This window comes from Heptranchias perlo, chromosome 12 (assembly GCF_035084215.1).
Source record: "Heptranchias perlo isolate sHepPer1 chromosome 12, sHepPer1.hap1, whole genome shotgun sequence".
NCBI lineage: Eukaryota > Metazoa > Chordata > Chondrichthyes > Hexanchiformes > Hexanchidae > Heptranchias > Heptranchias perlo.
Genome location: NC_090336.1, coordinates 22943033 through 22965731, shown reverse-complemented (window position 1 = coordinate 22965731; position 22699 = coordinate 22943033). Strand labels below are relative to the sequence as shown.

Below are 22699 nucleotides of genomic sequence, written 5' to 3'. Positions count from 1 at the left end.
AATTGCACATGTCACTCCGCTTTTTAAGAAAGGAGAGAGAGGGAATCCGGGGAATTATAGACCAGTTAGCCTAACATCTGTTGTGGGGAAAATGCTGGAGTCTATAATTAAAGATAGGGTGACTGAACACCTCGAGAATTTTCAGTTAATCAGAGAGAGCCAGCATGGATTTGTGAAAAGTAGGTCGTGCCTGACAAACCTGATTGAATTTTTTGAAGAGGTGACTAAAGTAGTGGACAGGAGAATGTCAATGGATGTTATTTATATGGACTTCCAGAAGGCATTTGATAAGGTCCCACATAAGAGACTGTTAGCTAAGATAGAAGCCCATGGAGTTGAGGAAAAAGTACAGACTTGGTTAGGGAATTGGCTGAGCAAAAGGCAACAGAGAGTAGGGATAATGGGTAGGTAATCACATTGGCAGGATGTGACTAGTGGAGTCCAGCAGGGATCTGTCTTGGGGCCTCAATTATTCACAATATTTATTAACGACTTAGATGAAGGCATAGAAAGTCTCATATCTAAGTTTGCCCATGACACAAAGATTGGTGGCATTGTAAGCAGTGTAGATGAAAACATAAAATTACAAAGGGATATTGATAGATTAGGTGAATTGGCAAAACTGTGGCAAATGGAATTCAATGTAGACAAATATGAGGTCATCCACTTTGGATCAAAAAAGGATAGAGAAGGGTATTTTCTAAATCGTAAAAAGTTAAAAACAGTGGATGTCCAAAGGGACTTAGGGGTTCAGGTACATCGATCATTGAAGTGTCATGAACAGGTGCAGAAAATAATCAATAAGGCTAATGGAATGCTGGCCTTTATATCTAGAGGACTGGAGTACAAGGGGGCAGAAGTTATGCTGCAGCTATACAAAACCCTGGTTAGACCGCACCTGGAGTACTGTGAGCAGTTCTGGGCACCGCACCTTCGGAAGGACATATTGGCCTTGGAGGGAGTGCAGCGTAGGTTTACTAGAATGATACCCGGACTTCAAGGGTTAAGTCACGAGGAGAGATTACACAAATTGGGGTTGTATTCTCTGAAGTTTAGAAGGTTAAGGGGTGATCTGATCGAAGTTTATAAGATATTAAGGGGAACAGATAGGGTGGATAGAGAGAAACTATTTCCGCTGGTTGGGGATTCTAGGAGTAGGGGACACAGTCTAAAAATTAGAGCCAAACCTTTCAGGAGTGAGATTAGAAAACATTTCTACACACAAAGAATGGTAGAAGTTTGGAACTCTCTTCCGCAAACGGCAATTGATACTAGCTCAATTGCTAAATTTAAATCTGAGATAGATAGCTTTTTGGCAACCAAAGGTATTAAGGGATATGGGCCAAAGGTAGGTATATGGAGTTAGATCACAGATCAGCCATGATCTTATCAAATGGCGGAGCAGGCACGAGGGGCTGAATGGCCTACTCCTGTTCCTATGTTCCGATAATATGGAGACCAGAACTGTGCTGAATACTCCAAGTGTGGTCTAACTAAGGTTCTATACAAGTTTAACATAACTTCTTTGCTTTTCAATTCTATCTCCCTAGGAACGAACCCTAGTGCTTGGTTTGCCTTTTTTATGGCCTTATTAACCTGCGTCGCTACTTTTAGTGATTTGCATATCTGTATCCCTAGATCCCTTTGCTTCTCTATCCCATTTAAACTCTGATTATCCAAGCAGTATGTGGCCTCCTTATTTTTCCTACCAAAATGCACCACCTCACACTTATCTATATTGAAATTAATTTGCCAATTACACACCCATTCTGCAAGTTTATTAATGTTTTCTTGTATCTTGATGCATTCTTCCTTTGCATTAACTACATCCCCCAATTTGGTTTCTTCTGCATATTTTGAAATTGTACTTCCGATTCCCGAATCCAAATCGTTAATGTAAATTGTGAACAACGGTGGTCCCGGCATGCTGGGACCACCTTTTGCCAGTCTGAGTAGCTACCCTTAACCCCTACTCTCTTTTCTGTTTTGTAACCAACTTGCTATCCATTTTGCTACCTGTCTCCTGACTCCACAGGCTCTGACTTTAGCCATAAGTTTACAATGCAGTACCTTATCGAAGGCCTTTTGCAAATCCAAATATATTACATTTACTACATTATCCTTGTCTACACTTCCTGTTACTTCTTCAAAGAATTCAATAAGGTTGGTCAAGCATGACTTTCCCTTCTGAAATCCATGCTGACTATTCTTTATTATATTTCGTTCTCTAGATGTTTTTCTATTACCTCTTTGAGTAAAGATTCCATTTTCTTTCCTACTACCGACATTAAGCTAACTGGTCTATAGTTCCTTGGACTTTTTCTATCTCCCTTTTTAAATATAGGAATAACATTAGCTGTCCGCCAGTCCTCTGGCACTATTCCCTTTTAGTGTTTTTTATTTTTGTAATAGTGCCTCTGCTATCTCCACCCTAACTTCTTTTAATATTCGTGGATAGCGATACTCACCCATTCTTTGTTTGCACCCTCCTTTCCTACAGATTCACCATAACAATTGCGGGGGGGAGGGGGGCACAAGAGGAAGATGATGAGAAGCAACAAGGCATAAATTACTTCCTTGTTGGCTAAAACAATGATGGTTAGCAGCAGAATGATACGGTCCAGGCCACACAAGTCGCTGGAGCATGACCGAGCCACATGGTCCTCTGACCCAATCCCCTCATGTTGCCCGTTGCATCACTTGCTTTCTCACTCTCATGCACAAGCTCAGAAACCTTCACCCAGGGACAATTATGTAGTGTTAGTGAGGATGTGGCACCAGATGATTCAGAGCATGAAGAAGCAAAAGGAGGGGGCAGTGGGTGAGGATGTGCCACCTTCCCAGCAGAGACTGTGGAGAAGACTCCTAGCCTTTCTCCCAGAGCATTATGCCAGTGAAACATAGGAAACATCAGCCTGCCCAGGAACAAGTTTCAGAAATGCAGCCAGCAGTGGCTCTCTGCCAATAGCTAGCTGCTGTGAGAGGAGAGCCATCACTGTACCATGATCCTTTTGGAAACCATAAGCAGCCAACAGATACTGGCTTCAGGCTAAACCTAGGAGAAGCACTAGAATAGGTGAAAGAAAGGCATGTGTAGCTACCTGGGGGCATAGGGGGTGGGGAGCAGTGTTAGGTTGGCTTGCGTTCACTTTGAAATACAAAGAAGTTACAACACAGAAGCAGGCCATTTGACACAATAGTCCATGCTGGTGTTTATCCTCCACACAAGCAAATAATTCTAAGCATATTTACCCATCTTGTTCACATATCCCTTCAACTCCTTTTCCTGCAGCTACCTATCCAACTTTGTTGTAATCAAATAGTGTGTGCACTTAATTTATGCTTTGTTAGTCGTACGCAAAAAGATGTATCATGTTGTAAAATGGGTAGTGGATTATTTAAAAGTAGGGAAAAAATATTACAGGTCTGGTGTCAAAGGTACACTATTACATGGAAGAGAGGATTTGAGTGGTGAGATGTGCTTTGATGCTGCTTACAGCAGCTACTGAGGAGTCCGGTGTGTAGGTCATGGTGATGCTCTCCTCCCTGTAGTTCTGCTTCCAAAGCAGTTAGGGCACCTCTCCAGCAATGTCCATATCCAGCTTTTTTCGTATAGTGATGGCATGCAGGGCTCAGTAGGCTACAACTATGGATGATACATAATCTGGACCATACTGCAGAGCCTGTATGGGCAGTGAAAGCATCCCTTTAAGACCATGATGGTCGTCTTGACAAGCACTCTCGTGGAGGCCTATGCCTCATTGTAGCAATGCTCTGTTGTTCAGGCTATTCTTAATGGATTCATTATCTATGGGAGCAGGAGATAGGCTTTGTTACCCAGATATGATTATTTTTCCCACAAAGAGGTCAGAGTGCTGAATTTTGAAGGATGAATGCATCATGACATCATTCTGCACATCTCACATTGACTTGTAGGATCTATTGAACATTGTCAGACACAATCTATACATTCATGGAGTGGAAACCTTTCCTGTTGAGGTACTTTAAGGGGTTTGCTGTAGGAGCTTACAAAGCAACATCGGTGCCGCTGACTGCACCCTGGACCTTGGGAAAGTCAGAAACCTGTAAAACTGGTTGGCTCCATCTCACCGTTGCCTTGGTGTGACACCAAAGCTGATCAATTCCTTAGCTCTCCTGTAAAGTGAGTCAGTCACCGACACATGCATTCCCGCACCACACCCTGGCTGATATTAGACAGCCCCCATGGTGGCCTGATAGGAGTCTGCTATAAAAGTTGAGTCCGCCGGTCACTTACATAGCTAGAGAGCACAATGCTGGCAGTGGCCTGAGGCTGCAGGTCCTCATGCAATAGATGGCAGAGTTTTCCTCTTGGCTCTTTGACGAGGTGCACTCTTAAAATACATCTCAATAAGGCCCTTATGAGCTCTATATTCTATGGTGGGGTGCATTCTCCTTAAATGCTGCCTGGCTCTCCTTTGCTCCATCCTGTGCTGTTCTTCCTCCTTCTCTATGACATAGAAGGGTATCCCCATAAGGAATGCCATACTTGTTCCCAATAACCCTCACTCAGTGGGGTGGGGGTGAAAATCTGCCAGCATCTTGCAGACAGTCAGAAGCAAGTTCACATTGGTGTAATAAATGCTACAAAAAGTTATTCTCAACTGTAGAAATCATGAGTGGAAACTCTCCAGCTTCTTCAGGCTCAAACTCCTCACTTCTGCCCATCTCAGCTGACCTTGGCAACAGCTGCAGTTTATAATTCTCAGTCTAACTTACCCAGAGCACTATCCGAGCATAAAAGCAGGAAACTCAGCTGCTGAAGCACCACTGGCTCTTAAATATTTAAATACATTAAGAGTCATTCAGGACTTGGGCAGAATACAAAAAGGGCAAAAGAGCACTTGAGAATTCCCGGGGGGGGGGGGGGGGGGGGGGAAGGGGGAGGAGAAGGAGAGAGAGAGAAAAAAAAATCAACTTCAGGTAGAAAACCAGCATAAATGGCTTCCGCCTCCCAAAAAAAACCTATTTGATAAGATTAATTTGACACTGAAGTTATGCTTCTGAACTGCCAGACTTCTGTAAGCCCCTCTCAGCAACTTTGCTTGAGTGTATTATCTAATCATCATTGAATGAATTCACCTAAAGCTAGATCGCCAACAGGTCAGATGAAGTCTAAAGCTAGCAATGTTAGAGTTACCCAAATTTACAATTTCTACACCAGCCTTGAAGTGTCTGTGTGAGTGTGCCAATTTAGATTAAATTAAGGGCCATTTTATATCAAGTTCTGATTTCACATAGACCCCTACCAAAGAAATGGATTTCATCCCTTTGGTATGGACTGAATTTTAATCCAGAGATGAATGACAGTGTTCTCCAAACCTTCCCCATGCATCAGTGTTACACTCAAGGCAAAACCAAATGGCTAACAGGCTACAGAAACTGTATTCCAGTTTAGTTTTACATTATTGCAACTATAGTAGTTAAATACAAGTTTGGTTTTATAAACTGAGGAATAAAGTTAACAGAATAGATCTCAAACTCTTTATTAACTTCAACATAAAAAAAGATATCCCTCTTGTAATTTAGCCCTTTGCACATGATTTATTTAAAAAAAAACTTTACACTGAGACACTCATTACAGAGCAAGCACCAACACAGCTTAGACTCATATTGCATCTGAAGTCATCATATTGAACCCTGAAATTTCACCCTCTTGGCAGAATGAGTACGACACTACAGTGTAGTGTTTGAAACCCAAGGGGCTTTTTGTTGCCAATCTTCTCTCATCCTCCTTTCAAGGTACAACTCTCGCTGGGTATGATTCCATGGGCACCTTCAGGTATCTTGCCCAAGTGACCATCCTGAACATTAGAGTCTAAGCAGTAATTGTTGACAGGCTGTTTGGGGAGAGGAAAGAGAAAAATTACAGATGAGCCTGAGCCTGTTCTCAGACATCCCCATGCACTTTCCACAAGGGAAAGCAAATCAGAAGTTTGAACTCCAGACAATTTTCCAGTCACTGGCCCAGAGGTGCTGAAACCAATTTCAACACTTAAGTGTCACCTGAGCTGAGATCACCTATGAATTGAATCTGGGACCTTATTGGTCTGTATGTCTGGCTTTTTCCCAGTATCTTTGTTTAAAATGTGCCATTCTAGAAGCTTCCAAAAACCTCAAGATCAAATATTCTTTAGTTAGAAAAGTATTTGTTCCAGTGGAAATACTAGAGTCCTTTTCAAAATGTGTGTTCAAGACGAGGGGCATTCATGCTGGGAATTGGAAATCAGCCCATTTCAAGCACCCAGCATTAAGCAGGTGTACAGACAGATGCACAGTAAAGCACCTTGTACTCTGCCCCAATCCCAACTACAGAAAAGCACCTACTGCATCAGCGAGATTTTGCACACCAGACATTCTGTGAGCTTGCGAATTAATATTGCACATTAGAAAGTTGTGCGCTGTAGGCTCATGCCCACAATATGAACTGGATTGAGACTTCCTATAAGCATTTCATATATGACCCTTACAGAAGGCAGGCAGACTTTTATCCCAGGCAAATACTAGAGTCTAATGAAAATAAACTAAAAAAAATCTTAGTGTACTAAGATATAAAAACCTCAAAACAAACATGCTCAATGAGATTCCTGAGAAGCAGCTGACTGAGCTGTTCAATGCCTTTATCTGCAAAATATTTCTATTATATATACACACACACACTGAAGGCAATAAAGTCATGATATAGAAAAGGTCAAAAAAGTGACAGAGCAGGAGACAGCTTCATTCCTTACAGTACTTGGAATGTTACTGTAAAAATACCACACAGGATCAGTTCAGTACTTCCTAAAGCCAAAAGGTACATTCTTAACACTGTTTGATAGAGGCGGCGAATGCCACACCGCAGAACTGGTGCGTTTGAGGTAACGTGGTTTGCTTTTGCCAAAGATAGTCTCAAGGTTGGGGGGCTGAATGACACCGAAGAATTTGTCCAGGTCAGGTGGGTGGTAATACTGATGTACAAGTGCTTGCTGCAGTTCGTTACCTGACGACAGAAAAACAAATTCCATTACAATTGCAAGCATTCAAAGACGTGATACACATGAGCTGGAAAAGCTTTGTTACCACAACTCCTCAGACTGAAAATGCAAACTAATTTAGCTGATTTAGTTGCATTGCTGAGGGGGCGGGGTAGCAAGCAGAGGTTAGATATTTCCCCACGTTGGGGGGGGCGGGGGGGGGGGGGGAGAAAGGAGAATCACATTTGGCTCTGATGATCTCTATCTGAAACATTAACCCACCTGCTCCCTGCACAGATGCCACCTGACCTGCTGAATGCTTCCAGCATTTTCTATTTTTGTTTCAGATTTCCAAAATCTGAATTTTTTTGTTTTGAGAATGACATCTAGTTTGGCCCTTCTGTCTTCTCACTGACTGGTACAGGGCAATTCAGAGGCCAAAAAAGAGGCAGTTTCCACATTCTGAAAGTGTGTCAGGTCCCTGGTGTGGTGGGGGGGGGGAAAGGGGGGTTTAGACTTAGTTATTGGTTTATGGAAATGTTTCTGCCAACATGATTAAGAGTACATCATATACATTAGAAGACTAACTAAAATTGAGGAAGAGGAATGACATGGTAATCTTGGAGACAAAGTGCACATTTAAGATATTCCCTCAGGTTCAGAGGCCTTCTGTGGGATGTGCAGTTTTGCAATTATAGCCAGGGTGCAACATGCATGTCCTCGTACATTGGGTAATGTCAACCAAACTCATCTAGCTGCAAGTCTAGATTTTCTGGAGTCTCTTGCTCTCAGAAGCAAGACAGCCAGAGGATAGGTCAGAGAACACAGCATGTTTTCCATTGCAGCCATTTCGTGAAATTAAAATCATCTGATGTTATATCACAAAGAGGCTACCTACTTCATCCCTTACCTTGTTCTCCCCCCATCCAATTTTTTTTTCAAGTTCAAATATTTTATCAATTTCCCTTTGAAAAAGGGATTATGGATTCTGCCTCCACCACTTACAGTGGGACATGCCATGTCCCAATAGCCCACTGCAGAAAAATAATTTTTATGCCAACCCTTCATTCCTTAGATGACCTTAAATTTATGCTCTTGAGTTACTGACTCTTAGTATTTTTTTCGTATTTACCTCATCAAAATCACTCGGCTTTGATCACCTCTATATCTCCTCAACCTTTAAAAACCCCAGCTTTTCTAGTCTATCACCACAACCAAAAGGACCTCATCCCTGATATAATTTAATCTCTTCTGTACTCCTCTTCATGACCTTCCTAAAGTAGGATATTCAAAACTGGGTACAATATTGTAACAGAGACCTAATAGTTTGTATAGATTTCACATTGCCTCCATGCTTTTGTATTCCATACCTTTATTTATAAAACCTAGTATCCCATTTACAGCATGAAATGGTACTCATTTTTAAAAGATTTATGTATCTGAAACCCCCAAGGGTTTCTGTTCAACTATCCCCTTTAAAGTTTTACCAATTAGTATACACGTCCTCTATAGTCTTCCTCCCAAAATGCATCATCTCATTTATCCACATTGTGGGGGAGAGGTTTGCAAGGCTGGAGGAGGTTACAGAGATACCAAGAGGACAGGCCGTGAAAGGATTTAACAGGAGAATGCTAAATTTAAGTTTGAGGTGTTAAGGGATCAAGAAGCAATGTAGGTCAGCGAGAACAGGGGTGAGTAGAATAGGACATGGACAGTAGAGTTTCAGATCAGCTGCAGTTTCTGGAGGATGGTAGGGTGGCCAAGAAAGCATTCGAATAGCCAAGCCTGGGGCAACAAAGGCATGGATACCTGGTTTCAGCAAGAGATGGGGTAAAGTCTGGGCAGAAGCAGGTAATCTGTAATGGGATCGGAAGCTCAGCTCAGGGTCAAACAGAGCCTGGGAAGGGCAATGGAATTGGTGGCAAGGGTATAGAGTTTGTGGAGGGGCCAAAGACAATGACTTCTGTCTTCCCAACATTTAGCTGGAGGAAATTGCAGCTCATCCAAGACTGGACGTTGGACAAGCAGTCTGACAACACAAAGGCAGTGGAGGGGTCAAGAAAGGTGATGAAGGAGTAGAGCACCACATTGTCAGAATACATGTGGAAGCTAACCCTTTTAACTGCACTTCTTTCTGTACCCCTGGGCAAAAAACTCTTACCCTGCTCTTTGCCCCCCACCAAGTCACTTACAACTGTATTTTCAAACTCCCAGCTGCCTAGCCTTTGACCCTCCATTTGCTATAGTGTGTGTGTGTGAGAGAGAGAGAGAGAGAGAGAGAGAGAGAGACACCAGCGACATTGCTTATTTTAAAACATTTGCAACAAGCTGATCTTCTCCACGTTGCTACATACAAGGATTTAGTCTGCGGTGTGCCCTTCAGTGCTTGTCTATAGTCAGTAGTGACCCCCTAGTATATGTGAAAATTGAAAAAAAAGGACGAAATTAACATTTTAACCTTTTCCTGTGAACCTAAACTATCAATAGTCCTATCTGAAGAGCAGGTTGGGCTCAGCTGCAATGTTCAAAGTCCATACACATGCACCTTCCAACAAAAGTCACTGCATAACAAATAAGGAGCAGGAGGACTGGATGATATTCCCTCCCCAGACACGTTGATGCTAACTGTGCCACCCTGAAATCAACTAACTGAGCAGTTATTGAGATCTTGCTGATTTGTATGATTTTTATTTAGTGAGTAGCTGATCCACTGAACCATTGAATGTGCCTTCAGTACAAGATTTAAACAGCACAGCTACCACAGGGTTTCCTAAAACAATTAAAATGGTCTCAAAAAGGTGACCCCTTTAATTCAGATGTGGGCAACTGTATACAATGTTTACAAAACAATATGATCCAGAGAGCATGTCATCCAGAGAACTCCCTCCCCTTAGACATAATGTTGGCTCAAAGCATGGTTTATGAACAGATGAACTGCAATTCAATAAGCTTTCCAATTCATTGCAGAAATACAACACAGATTTTCTTTCTAAATTGATCTGAAGTCAATCACTTACCATCAGCCCAAGCAGGGATGGGTTTACGTGGTGCCCCCTCGTCATCTGTGGAGTCATCACTGTTCAGGTCCATTCCATAGTTGTCCAGATTTATTTTAGGCAACTTGAGTTTGGAATAGCCATTGGGAGTCATAGTGTAAGACTCTGGGGCTGGAGAGTGCTGGAAAACAAAGTTAACCCATTAAGCCCCATAAATTGTTGCATGATCAGCAATTTCTAGTAAGGCCACAATTCAGGTTTTTTTTTAGTATACCCCATCCCCACCAAACCCAGGCATGCACCTTCTCACTCCCCCAGCTTTCTCCCCTTTCCACTAACAGGCCACAGAACTCCTGTGGTTGAGTGGGTCACTTACTCCAAAAGCAGGGACCAATGGCATATTGGGCAGCCACCAGAAGACATGCAAGCAAAGCTCAGTGAAGAGTCGCCAACTTATCCTAGGAACAGGATGCACCCAGCCTCTGCTCTGTACCTTTCCTGTGCAAAGATGCTCAATTCAACAACTCATTACTAGAAAGTGGTGGTAAGTGGCCGGGCAGAGGGCTGGGGGGGGGGCGGTGGTGAGGAAATGCAAGGAGAGAGATTTTTTTTTTACATTGTTTTAATATGAAACAAAGTGAGAACAGATAATATAGCAATTATAGCTAAATGACATGAGGTGAGAATTGGTTTAAAACGTGTGCTCGCAAATCCTATCTTTTCAGCATAATGACACTGATGACATTGGAGAAGGACAAAACTTTAGGCAATGTAACAGGATATTAACCAGGACACAAGGCCCCCTTTGAGTGTATTCAGCAATCTGTTTGATGACCCAAGAGTCATAAAATACCCAAAGTTAAACTAATCAATAATTGGATAATGTATGATTTGTCTAATCGCTCATGATTCCCAGGAAGTTCTTTATATGCAAGTTTTTAGACATAGGACTGAGTGTACTGCTCTGTATGTAGTCTTAAGATGAATGCTTTGAAATAATAAATGTTTTTAATTGTTAGACATATTACCGTTTCTAGCTTCCACAAATCTGTTATAAAAAGGATAAGGATCATACACACAAAGGAGTGATAAAGAATGGCAATATTGACCAATGACCCAGCACTCGTGTTCTGTCAATTTAAATCTAAATAATTTCACTATTATGCTAAACTCAAAATCAATAAGAAACTGTTCCAACTTCATTCCCTCTCCAATTACTAAAACACTCACATGCACCTCCACAGTCACGTTCAATATATTTTTGTTAGAGACCTCTTCCTCGGCTTTCCTGTCTTGTTCTTCCTTCCATTTTCTTTCCTGATCTTCACAAAGTCTATTCTCATTTTCTTGGTGCTCACACTCCGGCTCTTTTCTAGTTTTCTCTTTTTCTAAACACTGACTTTCCAGCACTGCCAATCGCTGTTCTTCCTACAAACAGGGACATGGAAACATTAACCTCAAAAGCTCAAGGGCTGTGTGTTGGAAAGATCAAAACAGTAAAATTTCTATTCCCAAAAACTGTAGAAAGTTCCGAATCAGCTCACCAGATTGACTTCATTTGCTCCAAGCTAGCCAGATAAGCTAAACAGATGACTAGCGGAAGATACTAGAACGAGTTCCTAATCAAACTATCTCTTCTCTTCCCTCCCCCACCCCATCATGAACAAATTGACCCTTGCTGCATCAGTTACACAGGTACATCACACCCAAGTGACTTATTCATGTGAGGCTTGAGAGTGGGATCAGCAGGCTATCCATCCACTTTGTTTGTGTGTGGGGGGATTGGGGGGTGGGGTGGGAAAAAGGGGGAAGAGAAAGAGAAACGTCACGTCACAGTCGAGCCCAATTCTGTCCTCTCCGAGCATCTGTAGGAAATTGGTGGACAGCGGTCAGGAGTGGAAACCCCATATTACATTCACTCTCTAACCAAGTCCAATTGTAGCAACTCTATTCCTCTGCAGCCAAGATCAGTTAACTCACAGACCAAGGATTGAACCCTGGGACCTACCTGGTCTGTATAGCACAGCTATTCAATGAATAGTTTCACCAAGTTAATTAGGGAAGAATAGATCCAACTTTCCAAAACAAAAGCAACCTTCTGAAAGTGCAGAAACCAAATTACACACCACTGTCTAACTAGTGCAGTAGTTTCATTACCAATTGAAATCATATCCGAAAATTGAATTTTACCTTCAAATTGCTGAAACATGCACAAATATAAATTACACAAATTGAAAGTTATCATATATAGGCCATTTGCTATGCATTAATCAGCACAAATGGCACTTGCAACAACGGAAAGGATGGTCTGTAATGGAGTCAGTTCCCAAAATGCTCCGCTATACTGCAGGGCAGAATTGGCAACAGTAAAATCTGTTTCACTTACACTTGCTCGAAGTCGTGAACATGACTTTAAAAGGTAACTGCAGTTAGCAGTCATGCTTAAAAACTTCAAGACAGTTATATAAGGGGGGAAAAGATACTGGATTCCCATAAAGATGAGGCCCCTTACCTGCTTTCTGTCTTTCTCTTGTGCTTCCTTGTGAAGCCTTTTCTTTTCTTGCTGAGCCTGCAATGCAGCATCCTCCCGTGCTGTTCGCTCTAGCTCTCGCTGTAATTGTAGGGCTCTTTCCTTCGCCAGACGTTCACGTTCTCTGTTTAAAATGTTACATATGCTATTCATTCTAGGTCTTGCACAATTATATTTTGACAGCAATACATTTAACTGGAGACTACCAACTGGAGACTACCAAACTCCAGCAAGGAAGGAAATGATACACATCAGACACCCATTAAATGTAAACACCTAACCAGTGTAATACTTGACTTGAACCTTTGAAAAAAGAGCCCTTCATTTGTTCATGTTTGTACTGCTTATATTGGAGGAGTGTTCTATTAGTGTTGTTGAATCGGTTCCGCTGCTTGTAGGTTCTGTTCAATGAACACTGCAGTTTCGCACATCAAGACGTACAAATTTGGCAATTTGTAAAAGGTAGATGAGCTTAAAAAAAACTTTGCTTTCAGAGTTACAGTTGGAACATAGGAACCGGAGTAAGCCATTCAGCCCCTCAAGTCTGTTCCGCCATTCATTGTGATCATGGCTGATATGTATCCTAACTCCATCCACCTGCCTTGTTTCCATATCCCTTAATACCCTTGGCTAGCAAAAATCTATTGATCTGAGATTTAAAATTGTTACTTCAGCTAGCATCTACTGCTTTCTGAGAGAGTGTTGCACACTTCTACCACCCTTTGTGTGAAGAAGTGTTTCCTAACTTCTCTCCTGAATGGCCTGGTTCTGATTTTAAGGTTATGCTCCCTTGTTCTAGACTCCCCCACCAGCAGAAAAAAATTCTATCTACCCTATCAATTCCTTTCAAAATCCCAAAAATCTCAATTAAATCACCCTTAACCTTTTATATTCCAGGAAATATAAATCTAGATATGCAATCTCTCCTCGTAATCTAATCCTTGGAGCCCTGCTAACATTCTGGTGAATCTACACGGCACTCCTTCCAAGGCCAGTATATCCTTTCTAAGGTGTGGTGCCCGAACTGTACTCTAGCTTTGTATAGCTGTGGCAAAACTTCCTCCCCTTTATATTCTAGCCCTCTAGATATAAAGGCTAACATTCCAATAACCTTTTTGATTATTTTTTGTACCTGACTACTACATTTTAGTGATCGGTGTACATGGACACCTAAATCTCTTTAGACTGCTACTGTTCCCAGATTTTCACCATTGAAAAAACTCAGATCTATCCTTTTATGGCCCAAAATGGAAGAACTCACACTTAACTGCGTTGAAATCCATCTGCCACAGTTTTGCCCACTCATTTAATCTATCAGTGTCTCTAATTTTATGCTCTGTCTATGCTACTTACAATGCCACCAATCTTTGTCATTGGCAAACTTGGGGAGGGTTTCTAAAGTTCAGTCTTTAAACTGTAATTCAGCCAGCTCCCTAACTATATCTAGCTATATTCCAAACACATTCAACTAGCTTGAATCAGGCAGTAAAATGGAAAGGAACCACCCACAAGGAACTAATGTTTTAAAAGGGTGTGCAGTCAGAATTAATTCTGCAATACTATCCTTATTACTTTGAGTGTGCAAACAGCTTTAAAGAATATATGAGAGAAGAGACAATAAGACCATGATTTCTCCACAGCCCCCTCCCCATCCCAAAAAACAATGGAACAAAGACTCTGTTGACTTAATGAGTCAGAACTTCTGCTCCAGTGAGGTTATAACAGATGCTGACCATACAGTAGTATAAGAAACACCAGGAATATAGAGAGATCAGTTTTATTTAAAAACTAGATTATTCAATCACACTCTTGTCTTGAGCCTCTCCACCATCCAAAGCACAAGTTAAGCGTGTGATAGAATACACATCACTTGCCTGAATGGGTACATGCACAACACAAAACATGAATCTATCCAGGACAGAACAAAGATTATAGTCCAGCTTTCTTACCAATTGCAGGTCTACAACAGAGCACACCATTCCAACTAAGTCATAAGATAACGGTACTGCAATAAGACAACAACATTTAGCTTTTATTTACAAAAGAACATGCATAGTAAACAGTTTCAGTTAAGTTCAGAATCAACTATGATGTCTCTGCAACCTTTTATTGTATCTACTCCATCCTCGCTACAAAGCAAGGATTGGAATGGCAACAGAATTAATATTGCTCAAGTAGCATTTAAGCCATCGATTGCTAAACCTTTATTGCCTCCATTAATCCAAAAAGTCTACTTGGAATGTCAGCATTCAAACTTCACATTGCTCCAACTACCTGTCCTTTTGATATGGAACAGTGATCACTTACTGAACCAGGACTGCTAGACTATGCATTAGGCTCAAACTCACCTTCTGGCAAGGCAGTATAAATTCCTCAGCAAATCAGCACTCTAATTACCACAACTAATTTAAAACAACTATTCTGGTTGCAGTTACACCAACCACAACACCAAAAAGAGAGACATTGATCCACCTAAAAATCAGTCTGTCCTTCCACCAAGATTGGAAATATGGAGAGCGCTGAATGGGGAAAAAAAGCTGTTGTCCACATTTAAAATATAAACATTTAAGTCTACCTTCTAAGAGTTATGAGAAAAGTTTAAGAGCTGGAGCACTTTTGCCAGCTTGCCAATTCAAGTTGCAAGTATCAAACACTTACTATGAGCATCTCATTAGCATAGCCCATTACACTCAGTGCGGTCACCAGCATTTCAGGAAAGTGCAATAGTGGGTGTGATGATTTCATTCTATATCTACTATAGGTTCTCTCCTTCCAAACCTGGGTTCATGTTGAGTATTTTGAGCTGTATAATATTTAGGTAAACTACCACAGTGGTAGGAGTTGAGGGAACGAAGAGTACCGCAAAAGGTACTCTTACATTAAAGCACTGAATTTTTAAGAGTAATTTTATCTACAATGCGAGCAGTGATAAGAACTGCAGAATTTTAAGGCTACATACTTCTCTGCCTGGATGCGCTCTTGTTCCCTCCTTCTTTCTCGCTCTGTATCTGCGGCTAGTTGCAACTCACGCTGTCGCTCTTTCTCCAGCTCAGCTTGCCGCTGCTCTTGAACCTTTTTGGCTTCTGCCATTTTACGTTGCCGCTCCAGTTCTTCCTCCTTCTTGTGTTGGAGCAGCTCTTGGCGTTCTTCCTCCTGTGTGGGTAAGCACCGATTAAAGGTATCCTCAGACAATTGTTCTCAACTTATCAGAATTTGAACCAAGCAGTTAATACTGAACACCTGCCAAGAACAAGAGCGGTCCAAGAAGGGCACAGGATGTACTCTGGGTGGGAGGACTTCAATGTCCATCGCCAAGAGTGGCTCAGTAGCATCACTACTGACTGAGCTGGCCGAGTCCTGAAGGACATAGCTGCCAGACTGGGCCTGCAGTGAACCAACATGAGGGAAAAACCTACTTAACCTCATCCTCACCAATCTACCTGTCGCAGATGCATCTGTCCATGACAGTATTGGTAGGAGCGACCACCGCACAGTCCGCGTGGAGATGAAATCCCATCTTCGCACTGAGGACGCCATCCAACGTGTTGTGTGGCATTACCACCGTGCTAAATGGGATAGATTCAGAACAGATCTAGCAGCTCAAAACTGGGCATCCATGAGGCACTGTGGGCCATCAGCAGCAGATTTGTATTCCAGCACAATCTGTAACCTCATGGCCCGGCATATTCCTCGCTCTACCATTACCAACAAGCCAGGGGATCAACCCTGGTTCAATGAGTGTAGAAGAGCATGCCAGGAGCAGCACCAGGCGTACCTAAAAATGAGGTGCCAACTTGGTGAAGCTACAACACAGAACTACATGCATGCTAAACAGCAGAAGCAACATGCTATAGACAGAGCTAAGCGATTCCACAACCAACGGATCAGATCAAAGCTCTGCAGTCCTGCCACAGCCAGTCGTGAATGGTGGTGGACAATTAAACAACTAACGGGAGGAGGAGGCTCTGTAAACATCCCCATCCTCAATGATGGCGGAGTCCAGCACGTGAATGCAAAAGAAAAGGCTGAAGCGTTTGCAACCATCTTCAGCCAGAAGTGCCGAGTAGATGATCCATCTCGGCCTCCTCCCGATATCCCCACCATCACAGAAGCTAGTCTTCAGCCAATTCGATTCGCTCCACGTGATATCAAGAAACGGCTGAGTGCACTGGATACAACAAAGGCTATGGGCCCCGACAACATCCCCACTGTAGTGAAGACTTGTGCTCCAGAACTAGCCGTGCCTCTAGCGAAACTGTTCCAGTACAGCTACAAAACTGGCATCTACCAGACAATGTGGAAAATTGCTCAAGTATGTCCTATCCACAAAAAGGACAGATCAAATCCAGCCAATTACCACCCCATCAGTCTACTCTCAATCATCAGCAAAGTGATGGAAGGAGTCATCGACAGTGCTATCAAGTGGCACTTACTCACCAATACTCAGTTTGAGTTCCGCCAGGACCACTCGGCTCCAGACCTCATTACAGCCTTGGTCCAAACATGGACAAAAGAGCTGAATTCCAGAGGTGAGGTGAGAGTGACTGCCCTTGACATCAAGGCAGCATTTGACAGAGTGTGGCACCAAGGAGCCCTAGTAAAATTGAAGTCAATGGGAATCAGGGGGAAACTCTCCAGTGGCTGGAGTCATACCTAGCACAAAGGAAGATGGTAGTGGTTATTGGAGGCCAATCTTCTCAGCCCCAGGACATTGCTTGCAGGAGTTCCTCAGGGCAGTGTCCTAGGCCCAACCATCTTCAGCTGCTTAATCAATGACCTTCCCTCCATCATAACGTCAGAAATGGGTATGTTCGATGATCATTGCACAGTGTTCAGTTCCATTCGCAACCCCTCAGATAATGAAGCAGTCCGTGCCCGCATGCAGCGGGACCTGGACAACATCCAGGGTTGGGCTCATAAGGGGCAAGTAACATTCGCACCTGACAAGTGCCAGGCAATGACCATCTCCAACAAACGAGAATCTAACCACCTCCCCTTGACATTCAACGGCATTACCATCACCAAATCCCCAACCATCAACATCCTGGGAAGTCACCATTAACCAGAAACTTAACTGGACCAGCCACATAAATACTGTGGCTACAAGAGTAGGTCAGAGGCTGGGTATTCTGCGGCGAGTGACTCAACTCCCGACTCCCCAAAGCCTTTCCACCATCTAAAAGGCACAAGTCAGGAGTGTCACTTGCCTGGATGAGTACAGCTCCAACAACACTGAAGAAGCTCGACACCATCCAGGACAAAGCAGCCCACTTGATTGGCACCCCCTCCACCACCGGTGCGCATTGGCTACAGCGTGTACCATCCACAGGATGCACTGCAGCAACTCGCCAAGGCTTCTTCGACAGCACCTTGCAAACACACGATATCTACCACCTAGAAGGACAAGGCAGCAGGCACATGGGAATAACACCACCTGCATGTTCCCCTCCAAGTCACACACCATCCCGACTTGGAAATATATCATCGTCGCTGGGTCAAAATCCTGGAACTCCCTACCTAACAGCACTGTGGGAGAACCTTCACCACACGGACTGCAGCAGTTCAGGGCGGCGGCTCACCACCGCGTTCTCAAGGGCAATTAGGGATGGGCAATAAATGCCGGCCTTGCCGGTGACACCCACATCCCATGAATGAATTTAAAAAATGATCACTAAATTAAGAACCATATACCACAAATGGTGCATTTTACAAGTCTTTAAAAGAGCTGTTGAAACAGTTGAAGAGTCTGAGTTATCGTAAACAAAATCTGAAGATGGTAGAAAAAAATTCCAAAACAGTCCACTTACTTGTACTCCAGAGTTCCTATAGTTAGATATTCAAATGAAAGGAAAATGATACATCACGCAGTAGCTTACCACCCCATGATGGCAGGGGGCGGAATTAAAAGAAAAAAGAACCCTGTCTTCGGACATTATAGCATATAATAAAGAGGTTACAAGCATCTGACTTTGTTGACACAGGTGTGCTGAGGTTTGGTGGGGTGGTCCAAATGTTTAATTACTAAACACCTCTTTTGATGCGATAGCAAAATTAAGAAACCTAGGATAGGGTGCAGTAACTCCAATTGGTATGCCAGTATATTCAAGGCTCAAGAAAAAGAGACACTTGGGTGAGGTACCAGGAGACTATCAGCTTCCATGGATATAAGAAATAGGAGTAGGCCATATGGCCCCTCGAGCCTGCTCCGCCATTCTGCAAGATAATGGCTGATCGTCTACCTCAACTCCACTACCCCATGTCCCTTGATTCTCTTAGTGTCCAAATATCCATCGATCTCAGTCTTGAATATACTCAACATCTGAGTATCCACAGTCTTCTGGGGTAGAAAATTCCAAAGATTCACAACCCTCCAAGTGAGAAAGTCTCATCTCGGTCCTAAATGACCGACCTCTTATCTTGAGACTGACCCCCAGTTCTCGACTCTCCAGCCAGGGAAAACAGCCTCTCAGCATCTATCCTATCAAGCCCTCAGAATTCTATACGGTCCAATGAAATCACTTCTCATTCTTCTAAACTCCAGAGAATATAGGCCCATTCTACTCAATCTCTCCCCAAAGGACAACCCTCTCACCCCAGAATTCAATCTAGTGAACCTTCGTTGCACCGCCTCTAAGGCGAGTATATCCTTCCCTCGGTAAGGAGACCAAAACTGTACACAGTACTCCAGGTGTGGTCTCACCAGAGCCCTACATAATTGCAGCAAGACCACCTTACACGTATACTCCAACTCCCTTGCAATAATGGCTAACATACAATTTGCCTTCCTAATTGCTTGCTGTATCTGCATGTTAACTTTGGTGATTCATGTACAAGGACACCCAAATCCTTCTGACCAACATTTCTTAGTGTCTCACTTTAAAAAAAAAATCTGCTTTTCTATTCTATCATTCTCCACATTATACTCCATTTGCCACCTTCTCGCCCACTCACTTAACCTGTCTATATTCCTTTGCAGCCTCTTTGCGTCCTCCTCACAACTTACTTTCCCACCTAGCCTTATATTGTCAGCAGACTTGGATACATTACACTCTGTTCCCTCATCTAAGTCATTGATATATATTATAAACACCTGAGGCCCAAGCACTGATCCTTGTGGCACCCCCATAGTTACAACCTGCCAACCCGAAAATGTCCCATTTATTCCTACTCTGTTTTCTTACCATTAACCAATCCATGCTAATATATTACCCCCCAATCCATGAGCCCTGATCTTGTGTAACAACCTCTTGTGTGACACCTTATCGAATGCCCTTTGAAAATCCAAAATGTACTACATTCACTGGTTCCCCTTTATCTACCCTACTAATTACACCCTCAAAAAACTCTAATGGATTTGTCAAACACAATTTCCTTTTCATAAAACCGTGTTGACTCTGCTTAATCATATGATGATTTTCTAAGTGCCCTGTTACTACACCCTTAATAATAGATTCTAGCATTTTCCCTACTATTGATATCACACTAACTGGCCTATTGTTCTCAGTATTCTCTCTTCCCCCTTTCTTGATTGGCAGAGTTACATTTGCTACCTTCCAATCCACAGGGACGGTTTTAGAATCTAGGGAATTCTGAAAGATCAAAACCAATGCATTCACTATCTCTGCAATCACCTCTTAAAATCCTAGAATGTAGGTTATCAGGTCCAGGGGATTTGTTGGCTTTGAGTCTTATTAATTTCTCCAGTACTTTTTCTTTACTAATCTTAATTAATTTAAGTTCCTCACTCTCATTAGACCCTTGGTTCCCCACTATTTCCAGGATGTTTTTGCATCTTCTACTGTGAAGACAGATACAAAGTATTTGTTTAATGTATCTGCCATTTCCTTATTCCCCATTATAATTTCTCCTGTCTCTGCCTCTAAGGGACCCACGTTTATTTTCACTAATCTTTTCCTTTTTACGTACCTGTAGAAGCTCTTACAATCTGTTTTTATATTTCTTGCTAGTTTACTCTCATTCAATTTTCTCCCTCTGTCAATTTCTTGGCCATCCTTTGCTGGTTTCTAAAACCCTCAATCCTCAGGCTTGCTACTCTTCTTGACAACATTGTAAGCCTCTTTTAATCTAATTTCCCAATCTACCTTAGCCAACTCACCCATCATACCTACATCATTGACTTTGTTTCAGACTTAACTATGTCACTCTCAAACTCAACATGAAATTCTATCATCCCCAGAGGATCCTTTACTATAAGATTACTAATTACCTGTTACTAATTAACATGTCTCATTACACAGTATGAGCTCTAAAGTAGCCTGTTCCCTCGTTGGTTCCTCGACTTATTGTTCTAAAAAATCGTAGACTGCGTTCCACGAAGACGGCCTCCAAACTACCCTAGCACAAAATAACATCTTACCCTTGTTTAATGGAATACGGGAGAGGGGAAACACAAGAGATACCAAGTAAAATATTTCACTAACATCTAGGTCCAATATATATCCAAAGGGATCTATTTTTAAAAAATGTCTCTTCTCCCTCCCAAACAGAAAAATGTCCCAATTTTCAGAAGATCCAAAAAAGTCAAAAGATAATCATTGTTCTTCATAATTAACTTAATCTCATTTCATCAATAGCACATCATGTGATACCAAAACTACCATAGCTCATTATAGCCCATATAAAACACAACTACTGTGTGCTCTAGGAGAGTTACTATTCTTGTTAAAGCTGAGTGAACAGAACATAGCCCTAGTAAGCTGCATCTCCTTAATACAGTAATTTTTGGAGAATGTATACAGATAGTCCATGTGGATGCTTTATAGACAGGCTTTACATTCCATTGGGTGAGAAATGTCAGCTAGCTCAGGCTATTCTCCTACACCTCCTGGTGAACATTGTTGCCAATTAACTCAAATAATGCATCGCAGTTAAATAGTTGAAAAGTTTAAAAAATATAAAAAGGTGTTATAATAGCTTACTTGATGGCCTGGTGAGTAAAAGCAGTACTGAACCATACAGACTAAAAGGACCCAGGTTCAAGCCCAGCCTATATACAGTTAGCCAATCTCAGCTAGGGCAGCAGCTGTGGCACTAGAATGTCATTATGCCAAATTGAAAAAGAAATCCTCGTGATCAAATAGCTTGCTGACACTCCTCCTAGGCTCAACATGAATTGCCACTTGAACACAGTACGGAAGCACCACTGGCAGCCATGGAACCATATATCAGCAAGGGTCATCACTTCTCCAAGGAGGGAGGGGAAAGAAAGGAAGTAATTGTGAATAAAAAAAAAAAGGTACTTCAAATGGTACAGCAGCCATACCAGCTGTTGCAATTTCTGATTTCGGGCTTCCTCCTCCAGCCGCCTTCGAGTTTCTGCCTCTTCCATCCTCTTGGCAGCTATTTTCTTTTTTGCTTTTTCTTCAGCAAATCTTTCCTCACGTACCTGTAAAGCAATACAGAATGCTATTTCAATCCCGCTAAGTGAATGTGTGTACTAAGTAGAGGGGAAATTAAAGTGCATGTTTGATGCCTGGGTTACTTGCAATATTCTATGTTTAGGCAGTATTAGAATTGAGATACTTTTTCATTCTTCCCATCAAGCTGAGAAAGTTTTTGTTCAATTTTCTTTCTCCTCTCCTCTTCTTGAAGTTCAACTCGGGAACGAGTTTCCAAAACACGTTTCAGCTGCATCTCCCGCTTTCTGTACAAGGTAAAAATTTTTTAAAAATCAGCAATTAGATTCAGAATTGTTGTTCAGAGAAGCGTGTATGGAAAAAATAATTATAGAACATATCTTGCATAGGGCATGCACTTCCTTTCAACAAACCACACTGTGTGGTCATGAATCAACATTTCTTATTCAATTTTGCTACACCAATTGTTAATGCAGTTGAAGGCTTCAGCTATTAGACTCCACTGTAGGCAAATTTCTAAACTCTCAACTCTATCCACTATTTTACTACCTGTAGAGGAAAGACTTTTTTCAAATTTGATTTTGCACATCTGTTTTTCTTTTCCAGCCTCTTGGCTGCCCTCGCCCAGGCTTAATTTTCAGCCACTTGGGCACTACCATGCTTCTTTCAAGCCCAGACACACTTACTCAAACTGCCTTCATGGTGACTTCCCTCAGCCTTTGCCTGCCACACTCTTCTCCAACCGTTCGTACTCAGATCCTCTCCATTGTCATGGAACTGCACCCCTCCCACCCCACCTCA

At 42.3% G+C, this 22699-nt stretch overlaps 1 protein-coding gene across 2 annotated transcripts in view; it reads right to left on the bottom strand.

Annotated features, from left to right (window-relative positions):
* Positions 1-5264: 5264 nt before the first annotated feature.
* LOC137327890 (inner centromere protein A-like) overlaps positions 5265-22699 on the bottom strand; it is a 54854-nt gene continuing 37419 nt past the window's right edge. The window contains exons 12-18 of one of the 2 annotated variants that reach the window (XM_067993788.1): positions 22065-22185; positions 21805-21927; positions 15481-15674; positions 12504-12645; positions 11222-11419; positions 10013-10172; positions 5265-7021 (exon numbers count right to left, since the gene is read on the bottom strand). In XM_067993788.1, the coding sequence (XP_067849889.1) occupies positions 6813-7021; positions 10013-10172; positions 11222-11419; positions 12504-12645; positions 15481-15674; positions 21805-21927; positions 22065-22185 (1147 nt within the window). In that variant the 3' untranslated portion in view covers positions 5265-6812. The remainder of the gene's footprint in view (positions 7022-10012; positions 10173-11221; positions 11420-12503; positions 12646-15480; positions 15675-21804; positions 21928-22064; positions 22186-22699) is intronic. The other variant, XM_067993789.1, reaches the window with a different exon arrangement.